Source organism: Aptenodytes patagonicus, chromosome 1, assembly GCF_965638725.1.
Source record: "Aptenodytes patagonicus chromosome 1, bAptPat1.pri.cur, whole genome shotgun sequence".
NCBI lineage: Eukaryota > Metazoa > Chordata > Aves > Sphenisciformes > Spheniscidae > Aptenodytes > Aptenodytes patagonicus.
The window spans coordinates 95,782,313-95,796,383 of record NC_134949.1 but is presented as its reverse complement, the minus strand read 5'-3'; the positions used below and the strand labels follow the sequence as shown (position 1 = coordinate 95,796,383).

General features: G+C 41.6%; 1 protein-coding gene across 4 annotated transcripts; it reads right to left on the bottom strand.

Annotated features, from left to right (window-relative positions):
• Window positions 1–2,252: 2,252 nt before the first annotated feature.
• Window positions 2,253–14,071, bottom strand: NIT2 (nitrilase family member 2). Of its 4 annotated transcripts, none has more exons than XM_076349768.1 (11): window positions 14,000–14,071; window positions 11,584–11,702; window positions 8,695–8,815; window positions 8,488–8,608; window positions 7,789–7,858; window positions 6,815–6,908; window positions 5,778–5,852; window positions 5,252–5,330; window positions 4,504–4,602; window positions 3,366–3,421; window positions 2,253–2,975 (listed from the first exon to the last, which is right to left on the bottom strand). In XM_076349768.1, exons 1-11 carry the CDS (start codon window positions 14,025–14,027, stop codon window positions 2,887–2,889), a joined length of 951 nt encoding a protein of 316 aa, XP_076205883.1. In that variant the 5' UTR covers window positions 14,028–14,071; the 3' UTR covers window positions 2,253–2,886. The 4 variants fall into 4 exon arrangements, with proteins under 4 accessions (XP_076205883.1, XP_076205892.1, XP_076205909.1 ...); XM_076349777.1 differs by having other exon boundaries at window positions 7,789–7,884; window positions 8,488–8,576; XM_076349794.1 differs by lacking the exon at window positions 14,000–14,071 and adding an exon at window positions 12,436–12,660 and having other exon boundaries at window positions 8,488–8,576.

The window sequence follows — 14,071 nt, the reverse complement described above, 5'->3', positions numbered from 1 at the left end:
TGAAAGGCATCTTTTCTTTTTTTTTTTTTTTTTTTAATGTCTGATATAGTTGAGGTTTTGCTTTAAGCCAGGTGTGGATGTGAACTTTGAGAAAAGCTTTCTGTAGTAGGGATCGAGAGCTGAAGTGAAACAAGTATTACTGCTATTTAAAAAAAAATTAATCTGTTGAGATAATGTAGGAAGCTAGTAGTGAAGACTTGGATAAACCTGGCGTATCCTAGAGACTCTGGGAAGCTGCTTCTACACATAGTTGTCTTGCATCGTAATTCTGATCATGTCTCTAACATGAACATCAGGGATTTTACAAGTTTGCCAAAATGGAGATTAGGACTTGTGCCTTGAATTACTAGGACCTAATTGCAGATTGAAAGTGAAGAGGGAACTAACATATACTAAGGAGCTGTACTGTAACTTACTGTGCAACTATGAGGAGCGGCTTAGATGCAGCTTTAATCAGGCTTCCCAGCTGCAGTGGTAATAATGCTGTCCAGTACAACAGGCATGACTCCGTTTTCTACCATTTCTTTAAAAAGAACTTAAATTCTTGCAGGCTGAAATTCTGGAGCTCTTTCAGGGCTGTTACTGGCTGGCTTTCTATACTTACAGAATACTGGTGCATATGTATAATATGGATACTTAAAGTGCCTGTTTTCTACCAACAGAGAGATTGAGTATTGACTGCTTTAAGTATTCTCTAACGGAGAACTGACTGTGTACTTTTTTCAGTGAAACCCCCAAAAATTCACAGTCCCATTTGTATCACTTCTGAGTGGATCGCACTGGAGACCCCTAAAACATCCTACTAGAACAAGGTGCTTAGAAGTTGTCCTGACAGACTGAAGAGGACGGAGCTCATGTCACCTCTTCAGCCGAGTCCACCAAAGTAGCTCGCTACAGATTTTCATCTGTTCTCTCCATTTGGGATTCCAGGGGAGGCGGTTCCAGGCCACGGATACTGTTGTCTGTTGCAGACTGCTCTTTGCATTTTTAAAATTAAGTGGTCAGCCCACGAGAATCCTGCACTGCTTTAATCCTCCAAAGGTAGTATTTAGTTCCTGCTCTGCTGCATGTTAAACTAGTATAGGGAGGGGACATGGAGTAGTTTAGTTTAGAAAAATGGATGTATAATAGTGGCTGTGATTTAGAAGCTGGAGCTGTGACAGCCATCAGGGATGCCAACTGTTGAATATGTGGGAGGCACTATTCATGCAGGAGACTTGACTCAAATGGTAAATTGTTAATTTTTTTATATTTATTTTTCGAGAAATAAATCTTCATTTCACCTTATGCTCTGTGGCTTGTTTCTTAAGAGTTCCAGTACAGTATGTACACCAAAATGCAGTGAAAAGTACAGACTAAAAAATGCCTGCTGGAATAGATAATGCCACTGAGTGGAATGGTGTGACCTGTCTTTTGAGAGGAAAGGCGCCTCAGGGTTTGGCTTCATTTAACCATTAATTTTCCTCTATAAAACACATGCCTAGCTCATTCCACAGAAGCCAAAAGAACATTAAAAAAAAAAAGTCAGGAGAGCAGCCGTGGGAAGAGGAGGATGGCTAAACACAAATAAAAAGGAAAGTGGTTTTGGGGGAAACTGGTGGTTAGCTAGAGCGAGACAAAAACCTTTCCTCCCATTTTTGTATTTTGAAATCTCCTTTAGCCTTATTGCTTTACCATTTTTGCTGCTGGAAAACTAAAAGCCTAGTGGCAAAGGCTGGATAGTTACAGTTGCTTCTGATTTTCATCCCAAGAAGGAAAAAAAAAATGCCATTTGCAAATTCTTATCTTTTTACATTAGAAATACCAAGGTGTCTTCCTTCTCAGAAAAAAAAAACCCACCCAAGACGACTACAAAATGCTAGGCTGGTTTTAAGTGTTTTAAAGCCATCTTTAATAATTGGCTTGTTAGTCTCTTACTTCATTGCTCTTGCTGAAGGACTGTTTCCCTTGCAGCTGATGGGAGTTGGCCTTTGGTAGCAATAATGCATTTAAACATTGAGCAATTCTAGTACCCGTCTTCTGGGAGACTGTGGGCAGAAAGACTTAATCGGTGCAACAAGTTTTCTAACCCTTTTGACTGACTCTTCTCAGCCTTTTCAGGTGAGGACTGCCAGGCAGCAGAATTCAAAGCCCATTCAGACATTGTATTAAGGAAGCAGTAGATAGATAGAGCAAAGGCGTGGCGACATGTGAATTGCTTTAACAAAACAGTAACCTGCATCACTTCAGCAATAAACAGGAATTGCAGTAAGGAGAATTTAATACATATATTTCAGGCAAGACACATGAACCAAAACCTGTTACAGATTCTACTATAGTAGTAGTTCTGTCTGGCAGCTTCTTGCATTGTCCCTAAGTAGTACAGAGCAGAATTTGGCCTGTTTTGCTTAGTGTGTTAAATTTTGAGCTTTCCAAGTTAGAAGTTGAGCATTCAATGAGCTTTGTTAAGGCACATACAACTAAGAAGGACAGAAGTGGAAGAATCATGCTTCTGGATTATCTCATAATTCACTGAAAAATTCATAATACCAAAGCTGACTTCAGCAAATTTCCAGAGAGAACAAAGTTCCCATTTTTACATTCTACAAAAAAGCCCCAAAAAGGTAACTAAAACATTGTGATGCATAAAAAGCAATGTTAACTACTACTGTGTTGAACTGATTCCACCTCCATCTTAATCCTAGCTGTAAAATACTATAAAATATTAAAGTATAAGAGGAGATATAAAAGCTGTACTTGAATCAATTTTAGAATTATACCACCAAGTTGTTTTTTAAATTAACTGGCACATTTAGCAGTAGCTTGTGGAGCAACTAGTAAGGGAATCCTTCCGAAGATGAAAGCAGCAGCCATTGTGCCAGCTGAACCTTCCCTGTTCACCCAGCTTCACTTTTTCATCTCTCTGCCATAGAGATCACAACGCTTCTGGCTTAAAATAGGAATTTGTTGACGTATTTCTGCGAGTTTCTTCAGATCTGCAGGAGGGGAAGAAAGAGCTATTAGAACAGCAGTCAAAAAGGAAAGCTCCTGACTTGCTCTGAGGTAAGGCAGGGAAAAGAGCAGCCTTCACAGAGAATGGGTCTGTAGGGCACGGCAACTGGGCAGCCAGGGCTGAAGGAAGCCGCAGCTTTGCTCTTTCCTAAGGTGGCAGCTTCCTCATAAGTAAGGCAACTGGAAGAGTATAGTCAAGTGCTGCTTGTTCTTGCTTTAATCTAGCAAAGGTGGAGAAGGGATGGGAACACTCCATCATCTGCAATTGCATGTGCAAGCCCACAGACAAAAAATTCTCTCTCCTTAGTCTCATGACCTGTATTCAAGAAAGCAAGCAGGAAAAAAACCCACAAAACCCCAAACTTTACCCTTACCTATATCTGTGTATATAACTGTCTCCTCAGCCCCAGCTTTGGCTATGACTTCACCCCTGCAAAATTAAGCACATTTGTTCACAGCATTAACCCAGAGGTCTCAAGGTATCAGTCCAGTTGCTGCTGTTTGTACAAAAGGGAGTTCCTACCCTTGATGTCTACAGCTGTAAAGACAGGGCCATCCTAAAAATAGCATCATAACTCATAACTCTGGCATGATAGAAATGGCTTCCAGGCTTTGTATGTGGCACATTTTATATGTGACATATACATACTTAACGTAAGTATGTTTCTGAAGATCAAGAATCATGGTAAGAGCAACTATGAGAACCAGTGCATGTGAGCATGCAATATACCTCAAGGGGAAAGAAACAACTTCACCAGGGACAACCATATATGGCAAAGCCCAACACTTTCTCCTTTCAGATTCTACTGGCTTTTAATAGGAGTATACTTTTACTCCGCATGAGCTACTGGACATTATTTATCATGTCTCCCACTAGGTGTTCTGTCACTGCTTTCATCATATAAAGTTAAAAGCTCAAGACATAGATAAAGCTTTTCTTACTTTGCAGTCATCTGGAAGAGAACTATCAGTGGATTTATTTGAAAGAAAATAACTGCCTGAAGATTTGGTCACTTTTACCTGCTGTGCACCTGCATTGCTTCTGCTTAAGTCAGAATGTGTCTCTTATCTAGCTGAAGACATTCTTCTTGTTCGTTCTTATGTCAAAGCAGTGTTGTTCTCCGAGTAAATGAAGTAGCTTTGTGTAAGCTGTTTAAGATGGTTCAGTTCTGTACAGAGAATTACCATAATGCATAGTATATAATGGACTGAACTTCAGGGACAAGTTAGAAAGGTCAGCAGCTTAACTAATGCTAAATACTAGTCCTAAGTAGCTGCTTTGCTGCCAAAAAGAATACATACTGTTAAACTAGTTTTAATTTCTTTCTTGGTTTTCAATCAGACAGTTTTAAAGGATGGTTTTGAGAACGTAGGCTTAAGTCTCAGATGCTTTTTACCAAGAACTTACGACATTTTTAAGAGTAGATGGAAATGTGGGACTGAAATGTGACTGTCAAGTAAAACATTTTTTAAGCAAGAAAAGGTGGGGGTCGGGTTTTTTTCTGAACTCACCATGGATTTACTACAGTGCTGTGTCCCCAGGCAACATAGGATGCTTTTTCGTCTCTAGCAGGAGATACAGTAGCTACGTAGACTTGATTATCAACAGCTCTGTGTTCACAGAAAGATGAGGGAAGGGGGGGGAAAAAGGTGAGTAGAAATTTTTTTTTATACCGCCAGTTAACTAAGCAGAAGAGAAAGAATTCACTCTGAAGGGCAAGCTATATATCCTCCTAAGGGCTAGCCAAAATTGTAAAGGATATGAAGGTCAGACAAAGCAAAGCCTGGAAAGAGAAGTCTCTAGCACCTGCTCCAGAGTTAGTGGGTAGAACGAATTACATGTTCATTCAGTATGCAGCGAAGTTGATGGAAGCTGACCAAATGAATGAATAATACTGCATTTAGGAGTCTCAGGGTCTATTCCTATCTGTAATTAGAGCAGTTCTCAAATGGTTATTGGCTCTTCTGTCTAGAAGTTTGTGCGTGAAGGGTGCTGACAGAGCCATGGGGAAAAGGTCCTTGAAAGGGCATAACTGCGGAGGGGCTGACAGGAGCGAAGGTTAAGCACTTCCTGCTTTTCTCCTTGACAGCAAAATCATTCTGGTGTCCCATGCAAGGCTTGAGGAATGGTGCAGCTCCAATGGCAGAGTGGGCAGCACCACTTCTGATGCATAGTGTCATTTGGAACACAGGAACAGTTCAGTTCCACGTGCTACACCTCCCTCTGGAACAGGCAGATAAGCTGTTACTTTGTTCTTACCGTCCCCTTTGTAGCAGTTCCCAATGAGCTGGTCCTGTTGTCAGGTTAAAAGCCCCTGGATATATCAGCAGCTGGCAACCTTTGTTAAAAGAAAATTAGAACCCAGCCATCACTAAGGGGAAGATGGTTTACCCTAGAGCAGCCCTTCACATGGAGACCCAAGGCGAGGTTTCTTTCAGTACTCCCCGACCTCTGCCCAAAATGGAACCAAATAGAGACTGTCCAGGCATGACATGGGTGATTACTTATGTCAGCAAAGCCCTGTGACACATTATGAAGTGTGAGGATACACCCATCTCCATCACTCCATCAACAAATGTGTATCAGGAACTGATTGTTACTTTACTCAAGGAGAACAGACACTCATTTGAATAACAAAGTCGTGGCCACAAGATGCATTTTGTGTTACTGGGCGAGGATGAGAGTGCCCCATCTCACAGACTGCCCAGTCGGTACCACCCTGAAACAGCCCTGCACAGTTCAGGCCTTAGGGCTAACCATGCTCCATTAGGTGACCCAGCCTCACCTTTCTGTCCGTAGATTTGAGCCATCTCAGCAAATCTGATATCATAGCAGATGCCCAGGCCCACTTTACAGTATGCTGTTCTCAAAAGACAAGAGACAACAGTCATATCGCTACCACAAGTACACAAAGGCAATCACAAGACTCGCTGTAGCCATCCTGCCAGCTGTTATTTCTTATGTCTCACAGTAACAAGAGAAGCTATATTTAAACGCATATCCTTATCGGTAACAAGCATTGGCTATTTGTAGGGGAGAATTCATGCTTCATGATGAGAGGAAGACTGCGAGAAGCAGTCTTATCTACCCTTTAAAAACAGCCATTTCCACAAAACCATATTATATCAGGTCTTCGTGTAATGTATTCCTCCCTGATTTAGCTGCAGGTTTTTCAATTATTTTATTTTCAAGAGAAAGAAAGCATTCACTGCTTCATGACTACAATCATGTACTTTCCTGCAGCATGCACATTGCAAGGAGGCAAAAGCGACCGTGGGAGACAAGACTCTTCGGAGAGCTCGGTAAACAGGACATGTTAATTTCTGAACACTGGAGGGAGCGGGGGGAGAGTAGGTGTCTTGCTTCTTTATCTGATGTGGTTGATTCAAGAATGTTGGAATGGGATTTACAGTTAATTGTCTCCATTATTATATCCTCCTCACAGGAAACAATGTGCCAGTCTAGCTGTTTGCTACACATATTCTTTTCCAAGCCATGTTTTATAAGAACCATTTTAAAGATGTAACCGCTATTAAAAAAATACAGTAACTTCTCTTTAACAAATCAATAGGACCCCTATTTAAGGGAAGTGCCATGATGTATGCTTCAACCCTTTCCACTCCTCCGTCCTTTTGCAATCACATTGCCTTTTAAAAAGTCTCAGAAGTGACCCGTGCACTTGGAACAAACTTAAACTATATTTGCCATATGCCTAATATAAATCTGATAGTCTAAAAATCCATTGCTGGGAAGAGAACTCCAGAATGACTGTAGTGTTACTGTGGCAGAGCTCCTTAAAGAGAGGGCTTGTCTTATACTCACGAGTATCAAACATGGAGAAACTATTCCCTGGACTCAGTGTTTCAGACTCTTTGAACTGTATCTTCCCAGGAATATTAATGTCAAACAAATGAACCTGTAATTATAGTATGATTAATAACAATTAATAACAATTTCTCTGCCCGGTATTTGAGCCTCTTTCTATTAGGCACGTGTTTTCTAGTTACCGTTATCTAGACTACTCTTTTGTCAGGATCCCAACTAAACATTGCTTAAGATTGTGAGATCTCCTAAAGATGATGTAAAGCAATTTTTCTTCTTTACACAAATATACATGTCTAAAGTTATTCGGGGGGAGGGGGAAGACTGGCCATTTTAAACGACACATATAATCCCTGTGACCCAAGTGATGCATATATCAAACGTTTCTATTGCTTACCAAATAGAATGCCCTGTCCTCCTCCTATGCAGTAATGGAGAGTAGTTAAAAATAGCTAAAAATATAACAATTAATTTGTAGTATGGCTCTATATCTTCTTCGTGGAAAGAATCCTTGCAAAATAGCTAGATATCTTGATCTAATGAGTAATTTTGCAAAAGAAAGGATACATATAAAATGTCTTGAATTTGTCAGGATGATTTTAAAGTATGTTAAAGCAGGTGATATTTTCCATTCTAAAATTTGAGTCCCATTCCAGCAAAACTTCTCCAGAAAATACCTTCGCCAAGACATAAAGTTCCCATGACTTCAGCTAAGCAGATGCCTCTTAGCCCCTGCAGACAGTCTTTATCCCTCCCTTGCAATGGAAGATTCTGTTCCTGACCGGAGCTTCCTAATAATACAGCTGGTTTTATGTTATTATTCATATTTACACAGTACAAGCCTGTACTCAGTCTACAAACAACTACCGGGCTTGTGGACTGGTGTGGTACGATAGATGGAAGGCAACGCAGTACTTCAGAAAGTGAACTAAGTGTAGCTAAGCGTAGAATCAGTTAACAGAATAAATCAATACCTGCACCCCACAGGTATTTTGCACCACCGCGTTTGTTCCAAGTGACCTTGCATTCTCTTTTTTGTCTTTCCTTGAAAGAAATAAGCTGTTGTTCACCTAAGGAATGATACCTGTATGCATAGTCAGGTTAACAGAAACTACACTCTACAGTTATGAATAGGAGGTAGTTTCTCAGAAGGCACAAAGCAATGTCCAGGTGGAAGATGACAGTAAGCAAGCATCTACCACAAACAGCAGACACAGCTTAACTACGGAACTTGGGCTTCGGTTATCTGCACTAATCGTACATATAGCACACAAAGTATGTAAAGAACAGTATTTATGATAACAGAAGGACTAAATCCATTAGGAACCTGAGGGAAAATCCTGATCCCACTAAGTGGCACTATGTTTTAGACCTAGACCAAGGTACACAGGTGAGTTGGACCAGGATTTACTCTTTACCACAGTTTTCCCAGCATCTGGGAAAAGCCAGTAATGCCTTCTGCATTTTGTCGTCCTTATCCAGAACAAATTTATGACCACCTTTGGGAGGGGTGTTTACATGTCCCCAATAAAAATTATACGCAATTTTACTGACAGTACAGAGCTTATTATTAATGCAAAATTCTACTAATTCACATCACCTTTAGGCACAGATTAAATCATTTATGCAGCACTGCTGAGAAACCTTTTAATAACAACATTCTGCCACCTTACCTTCCTATGCTTTGCCAACATAGCACCATCAGGCCCAAAGACAGTACATGTATTATACAGCTTTCCACCATCCTCTTCTGGAATGGATCCTTTGTAAAGGCGAGAACAAAGATTTCCCCCACTGTATTATATGGAATTTTGATCCAATGGCACTAACAGACATTGCTTGTTTTTCCCTCAATGAGATGGTCACTAAGAGTAAACTACCTCCGACAAGATATATGCTGCACTCCTTTGCAACTTCTGAGAGCTTTTGTGTCGATTCCCCAGGGATCTTCTCTGCATACTCCTTGAAGTATTGGGTTCCATATGGAGAATTAAAGCATTCCTAGAATTAGGAAAAAAAAAAAAAATTATGTTAAAATCCAGTAACACCACTGCAAGAAGATGTACTTGACCTTTCAAACTCCTCTCTATCAATGTTCTCATACAATCTTTAGTTACAGGAGTTTAGTTTACAGGAGCTCAATAAGCAAATCAGAAAATATCAGGAGGCCAGAGAGACCTTAGCAATTAGAGAAAATGCAGTGGGTGTGTTGGTGTGAACGCGTGCCAAACAGAACATGAGCTAGGAGTATCATGCAAGCTGCAAGTAACAAGGCTAGCACGTTTATCAGTCTAGACTAAGCAAGATCACAAGGGATGTTCTCATCAGAATAATGAGCCAAGTTCCACCTAGCCCATTTGACAAGTTACAAGCTAAACAGATCCTCTCAAAACTGTGAAATGCTCATGCTTGTCCAGAGCCCATGATTTCTTCATTTTTAAATGAAGAATTTTTAAATGAAGAAATGTTTGCAAAAGCATGCATTTCTCAAAATTACTTATTCTTTTGCTAAAACAATCCTTTAAACACCATTTCCTCACAACTGAACAGTGTCTTCTGTCCTAGGCTCTAGTTAAAGATTTGCTATCCCTCAGAACCAGGCATGTAATCTTTAGACAGTAAGATTAACAGACCAGTTTAGATGCCTAAACTAGGTGGCTACTGGTGTTTGAGATGCCCAAGATATCCAGAAATTTTACTCTGCATTATATTTGCCAGCTCTGTGAGGATGTGAGACACCTCCCCCAACACTTTTTTGTCCCCTAAAGGAGTACAGCTGAAGGCCACAGATAGGCTATCAAACAGTACCAGCACCTACTCTTCAGCAAGCAATTCCCAGCCCAAGCATCTGCCTTGATTGTTACCTTTGCTCACTAGAAGTTGTAACAAGAACCCCCCAAAAAAGAAAAAAAGAAAAAAAAAGAAAAAAAAATCAAGTTGTGAATAGCACAATAAACATTTATGCCTTAACTGCTCAAGCAAACTTCTTAACAACTGTAGTAGATTCTACTGAACTGGACTAACTGAACCAAAACTGGATGGATGTTTTTTGCCCCATATACAGACACTGGGCCAGCAGGTGCCAGCTAGAATTTGAAAAACAGCAGAATTTGTAGATGGAAGAGGCGGGAAGGGAAGTCTCCGCAGGCTGTCAAATGAGCTTCCCAGGCTTTTGAAAGTTGGACTGAACTTCAAGGAAATGAAAGCAATGCCAGATGCCTCCACCTTCATCTTGCCGCTTGCAGCGTCAATGCGGGTGGTACTGAAACCATGGGCTCAAGAGAACAGGCAGAGCTCTGTGCAAGCTTGCAGCAGCAGTGCATGGGGCTGTTCATAAGTTGACACTGGAACAAAACTGCAGACTGTGTGCACAGGTCACCTAGTCCTGTGCTCTCCAGAGACAGATCTTTGAATTGCTTTCTGTCAATTTCCAGATTCAAATGGATTCTGTTTTTATTTCTTTATCCATAAACATTACAAATTGTTTTTCTCTCACAAATTTTTCCTGGTTCAGAAATGAAAAATGTTTAATACATCAAGGCTAACATGTCACAGGAAAACTGCCATATGCCTCTGCAGAGGTGTAGATTATATAGTCAGTGCAAGTTACTTCTGTTCTTTATGTAGTGTGACTTCAAAAAAAAAAAAAAGTGGAGGGAAGAGAATATTTCATGCCCGTGTCCTAATGCCAGTACAAAATTTACCTCCCAAAAGTCTGTGAAAAACCTTGCCCTTGTTTGACAAGTTTTACTCTAAAAGCACAAATTATCATTGGCAAAGTGAGTATCTCAACTAAATAGGTCTGGAAAACTCGATGTTTGTACACGTGAGGAAACTAGCAAATAATATATAATCTCAGTGTAGGAGGCCCAGCCAGAATAATCAAAGGTCACATCTGCAACAAGAGCTGTGTTAGCACAGAGGAGCTGGGAAGGTTGCTTCATACTTCGCCTGTGACAGCACGAGGGAAAACATTCTGCATGTAAAACGTCCAGACCAAAAGTTCACCCAGAGAACTTTGCACTCCTGAATCAGATGCTGCAGGGCACAGGGGTAACACACGTACCCCCAGGAAGAGCTCAAAGCTGCACTGGGAAGGTCACCTCGTTGCCAGCACACTCATCTGTGTGAAAATTCTGCAAGGTAATCATGGCTGAAGTCCAAAAGGTAATCAGAAATGATCAGTAATTTTAAGCGGCTATTTATGTTCCCATGCAAGGACGTCACAAGATAAATGTGTTTTAATCATAATTCAGCCACAAATGACCTGCTGGAAATGTCTTAAGTCTATTTTGTTTCTCACGTACTATCTAATCTGGAATGACTGTGGCAAACAGAGTCATTGTATACCTGTTTTCTTTCATTTTCATATCAACATTCTTCAGCTGAAAATTGCCTTTTCCTACATTTCTAGCAAAGAAGGCTTCTGCAATGATTCAAACCATAGAGTCACTTTCGTGAATTCAGAACGTACCAGTGATAGAATTGCCTGGGATTTAAACCAGCAAAAAATTAACCTGAATCTTATACTACAAAAAGAGACAACCTGCTTTTTTTTTTTTTCTTCTCTTCTTGTTTCCCCCCCCTTAAGAGCACCCTTAAGAGTGCTGGTAGACAGAACACCTGTTTTTTTTTCCCTATTTTGGAGCGTCATACAGCATCTAAGCTATCCAGAGAGAAACAGGAATATATAATGCATTAGTAACACTAGAAAGAGGTTTCCAAGGGTTTGAGGTATAGGTTTTAAGTAGACCATGATCTTTACTCACAGGTAAAGCCACAACTTTTGCTCCTTTAGCTGATGCTTCTCTCACCAGTCCACAGGCTCGTTGAAGGTTATCTGATTTAACAGCAGATACATGAAGCTGAATAAGAGCCAGGCGGAAGTCTAATGGCAGAAAAGAAAAAATTAGTCAGCAGAATTCCCCCAGGAGAAACTTCAAAATTTGAATTCACTAATGAGCATTTAACAAAATAAATTTGCTTATATATTAACATATACACAAACCACTTCCAACTCATTTTGCGGTCTGTCTATGACTCTGGAAACAGTCTCTTAACACAGGGAGAACATTCAAACCTAGGCTTGCTAATGGCAACCGTACATCGCCATCACTCTGCTCAGGTCGAAAAAAATCACAGAGTTCACATGCTAGTAGCACTTAGCCTAGGCAGTACCCAGCCCAAGTTCTAATGTAAGATACCGTGTGACAGAAATGGAGACCACTAGTTACCTAGACCTGCTTCTTCCTTCCCAGTTTGCTACGTGCTTTGCGAGCCTATCTTTTTGTTGCACCCGTCACCTGATGAGCACTGCGTGTCCTAAAGTACTGCTAGCAAACTAAAGGATTGGATAATCCCAAAAGCACCAAATATGGGAATAGTTTGCTTTTATCCCTCAAATCACACCTAGCCTGGGAAATGGCTATAAAAAACAATAAAGATAACGTCTTTCCTGATCACTTCTTTGCAATTTGGTTTCTAGACAAGTGTCATCAACACTGTCTCTACTGCAGCTAAGCAGGATTTATATTTGTAGGCTCTTAAAGTACACAAGTGGAAGAGATCAAGTCAAGTTTTGTGCACGCCCCTTGGACTTCCTTCCATGAATCTCCTAGTACCTTGGGCTGTAGGAAAATGTATCCTGATCAGGTAGAACTGTCTCCTTCTTAAAAAAAAAAAAAAAAAAAAAAGTGCTCTGGCTTCATAAAGAAAAGTACCCCAGTTTCAAAGCACCTCTCTTCTCTGGGAAACTCCCCTGTCATACAGTCAAAGATCACTACAGGATAAAGAAAAAGCTGCAGGCAACACAGCCTCAGTGGTCAGGGAAACGGGAAGAACTGATTCAAGTGAAGACAAGATCAGGTCAGGAACAGTCAGGCAGAATATCTTTCTTCCTACTTTAGTTCTCACTTCAGTAGCTAAGCAGCTAATTTCTAGAGGTTGAGCAAATGATTAACTGCTCACTTTGCCACTCTTCATGCGAGAGACTTAATATTTGGTTTATTGAGTAAACAAAGCTTCACCGAGATTTTGAAGAAATGTAACCACAGTTAGCTTCCAGACCCACCTAGATAACCATACTAGGAATCAGTCTAGAAGTTTCCCATATTTGTGGAATGTGCTTTAGCTCAGAGAAATTGGATGCTTAAAGATTTACATTTCAGCATAAATTCACTTTTGCAAAAAAAAACAAAAGAGCATCTACTAGGAAAAATTTTAACTAACTTCCTTCCCATAACGTTTAAAACACCAGGAAACCATTAATCTTGTGTTCCCTGTGCCTCAGGTTTGGAGTTTGTTAAAGGGCAAAATTAAAGCTCAATCACAACAGAATACATGTACTTGTGCCCCCAGTTTTGTTTAAAAACAAGTAACGGAAATAGAGATAAATGTGCAACAGTGCTGTAGAGACCCTAGATCTCTTCTTCCAGCCTTGCTAAGCTGCCTCAAAAACTTCTTTAAAAGGCAATTCTTAGGATAAGCCTATAGCAATGCAAACCACAGCCAGTTAAAAGCATATCAGAGTAAAATAATGGCTTGTATTTGTATGGCTACGAAGCATGTTTTTTTGGAAAACATCAGAAGCTAAGCACGTCTGGTTTGTTCAGATCAAATTTCTCGACAATCTGACCATTGCAGCGGTACGAGAGAGATGCACGGCAAGCAGTTTCTACCAGTCTGTTGCAAAGCGGGAGTGCCCAAGGCAGCTGCCTCTAGTACCTGCAGCATTTCACACCCCTTCAAAGGCTCAGCACCAGGACTGGGGCCTTTCCAGTCCAGACTAGGACTGGGGACTCCGGGGGACACTGGCCGGGGCAGCAGCCAGCCCACGGCCCGTCCCCGGGTGCGTCCCCACGGTCAGATAAGAGGGTAAGGGCCCAGCGGGGACAAGGAGAGGCCCGCAGCGGCTCAGGGCGGCGCCCGGGGCCACGGGGGAGGCGGTGACTCCGCGGAGAGCCTCGGTGCGAGTGGGGAAGCCGGCACTACGCAGCGGCCCCTCTCACCGGCTGAGGCCCGGGGCGGGAGGCCGGAGCTCCGCTAGAGGGGCAGGTTCAACCCCACGTCGGCCCTTTTCCCCACGTCCCCGGCCGGGAGAGAGGGAGGGAAGGAGGGAGCGCGAGGAGGAGGAAGAGGAGGAGTACGAGAGGAAGTAACCGTTCCTCCGCGCACGCCGCCACTCACTGGCCATAGCTCCGCGCGCCGCCTGCATCCCCCGCCCGGCTCCGGCTCCTCCCTTACAGTGCTGGGCGGCCG

Bases quoted from the DNA above. Each gene is read 5' to 3' on its own strand.
- NIT2 (XM_076349768.1), bottom strand. From the start codon at position 14,027: ATGCAGGCGGCGCGCGGAGCTATGGCCA. The intron at 3,422-4,503 runs GTGAGTTCAGAA...TTAATTTTGCAG, and splicing joins AGCACTGTAGTAAATCCATG to GGGTGAAGTCATAGCCAAAG. The intron at 2,976-3,365 runs GTAAGGGTAAAG...CCCCTCCTGCAG, and splicing joins AGTTATATACACAGATATAG to ATCTGAAGAAACTCGCAGAA.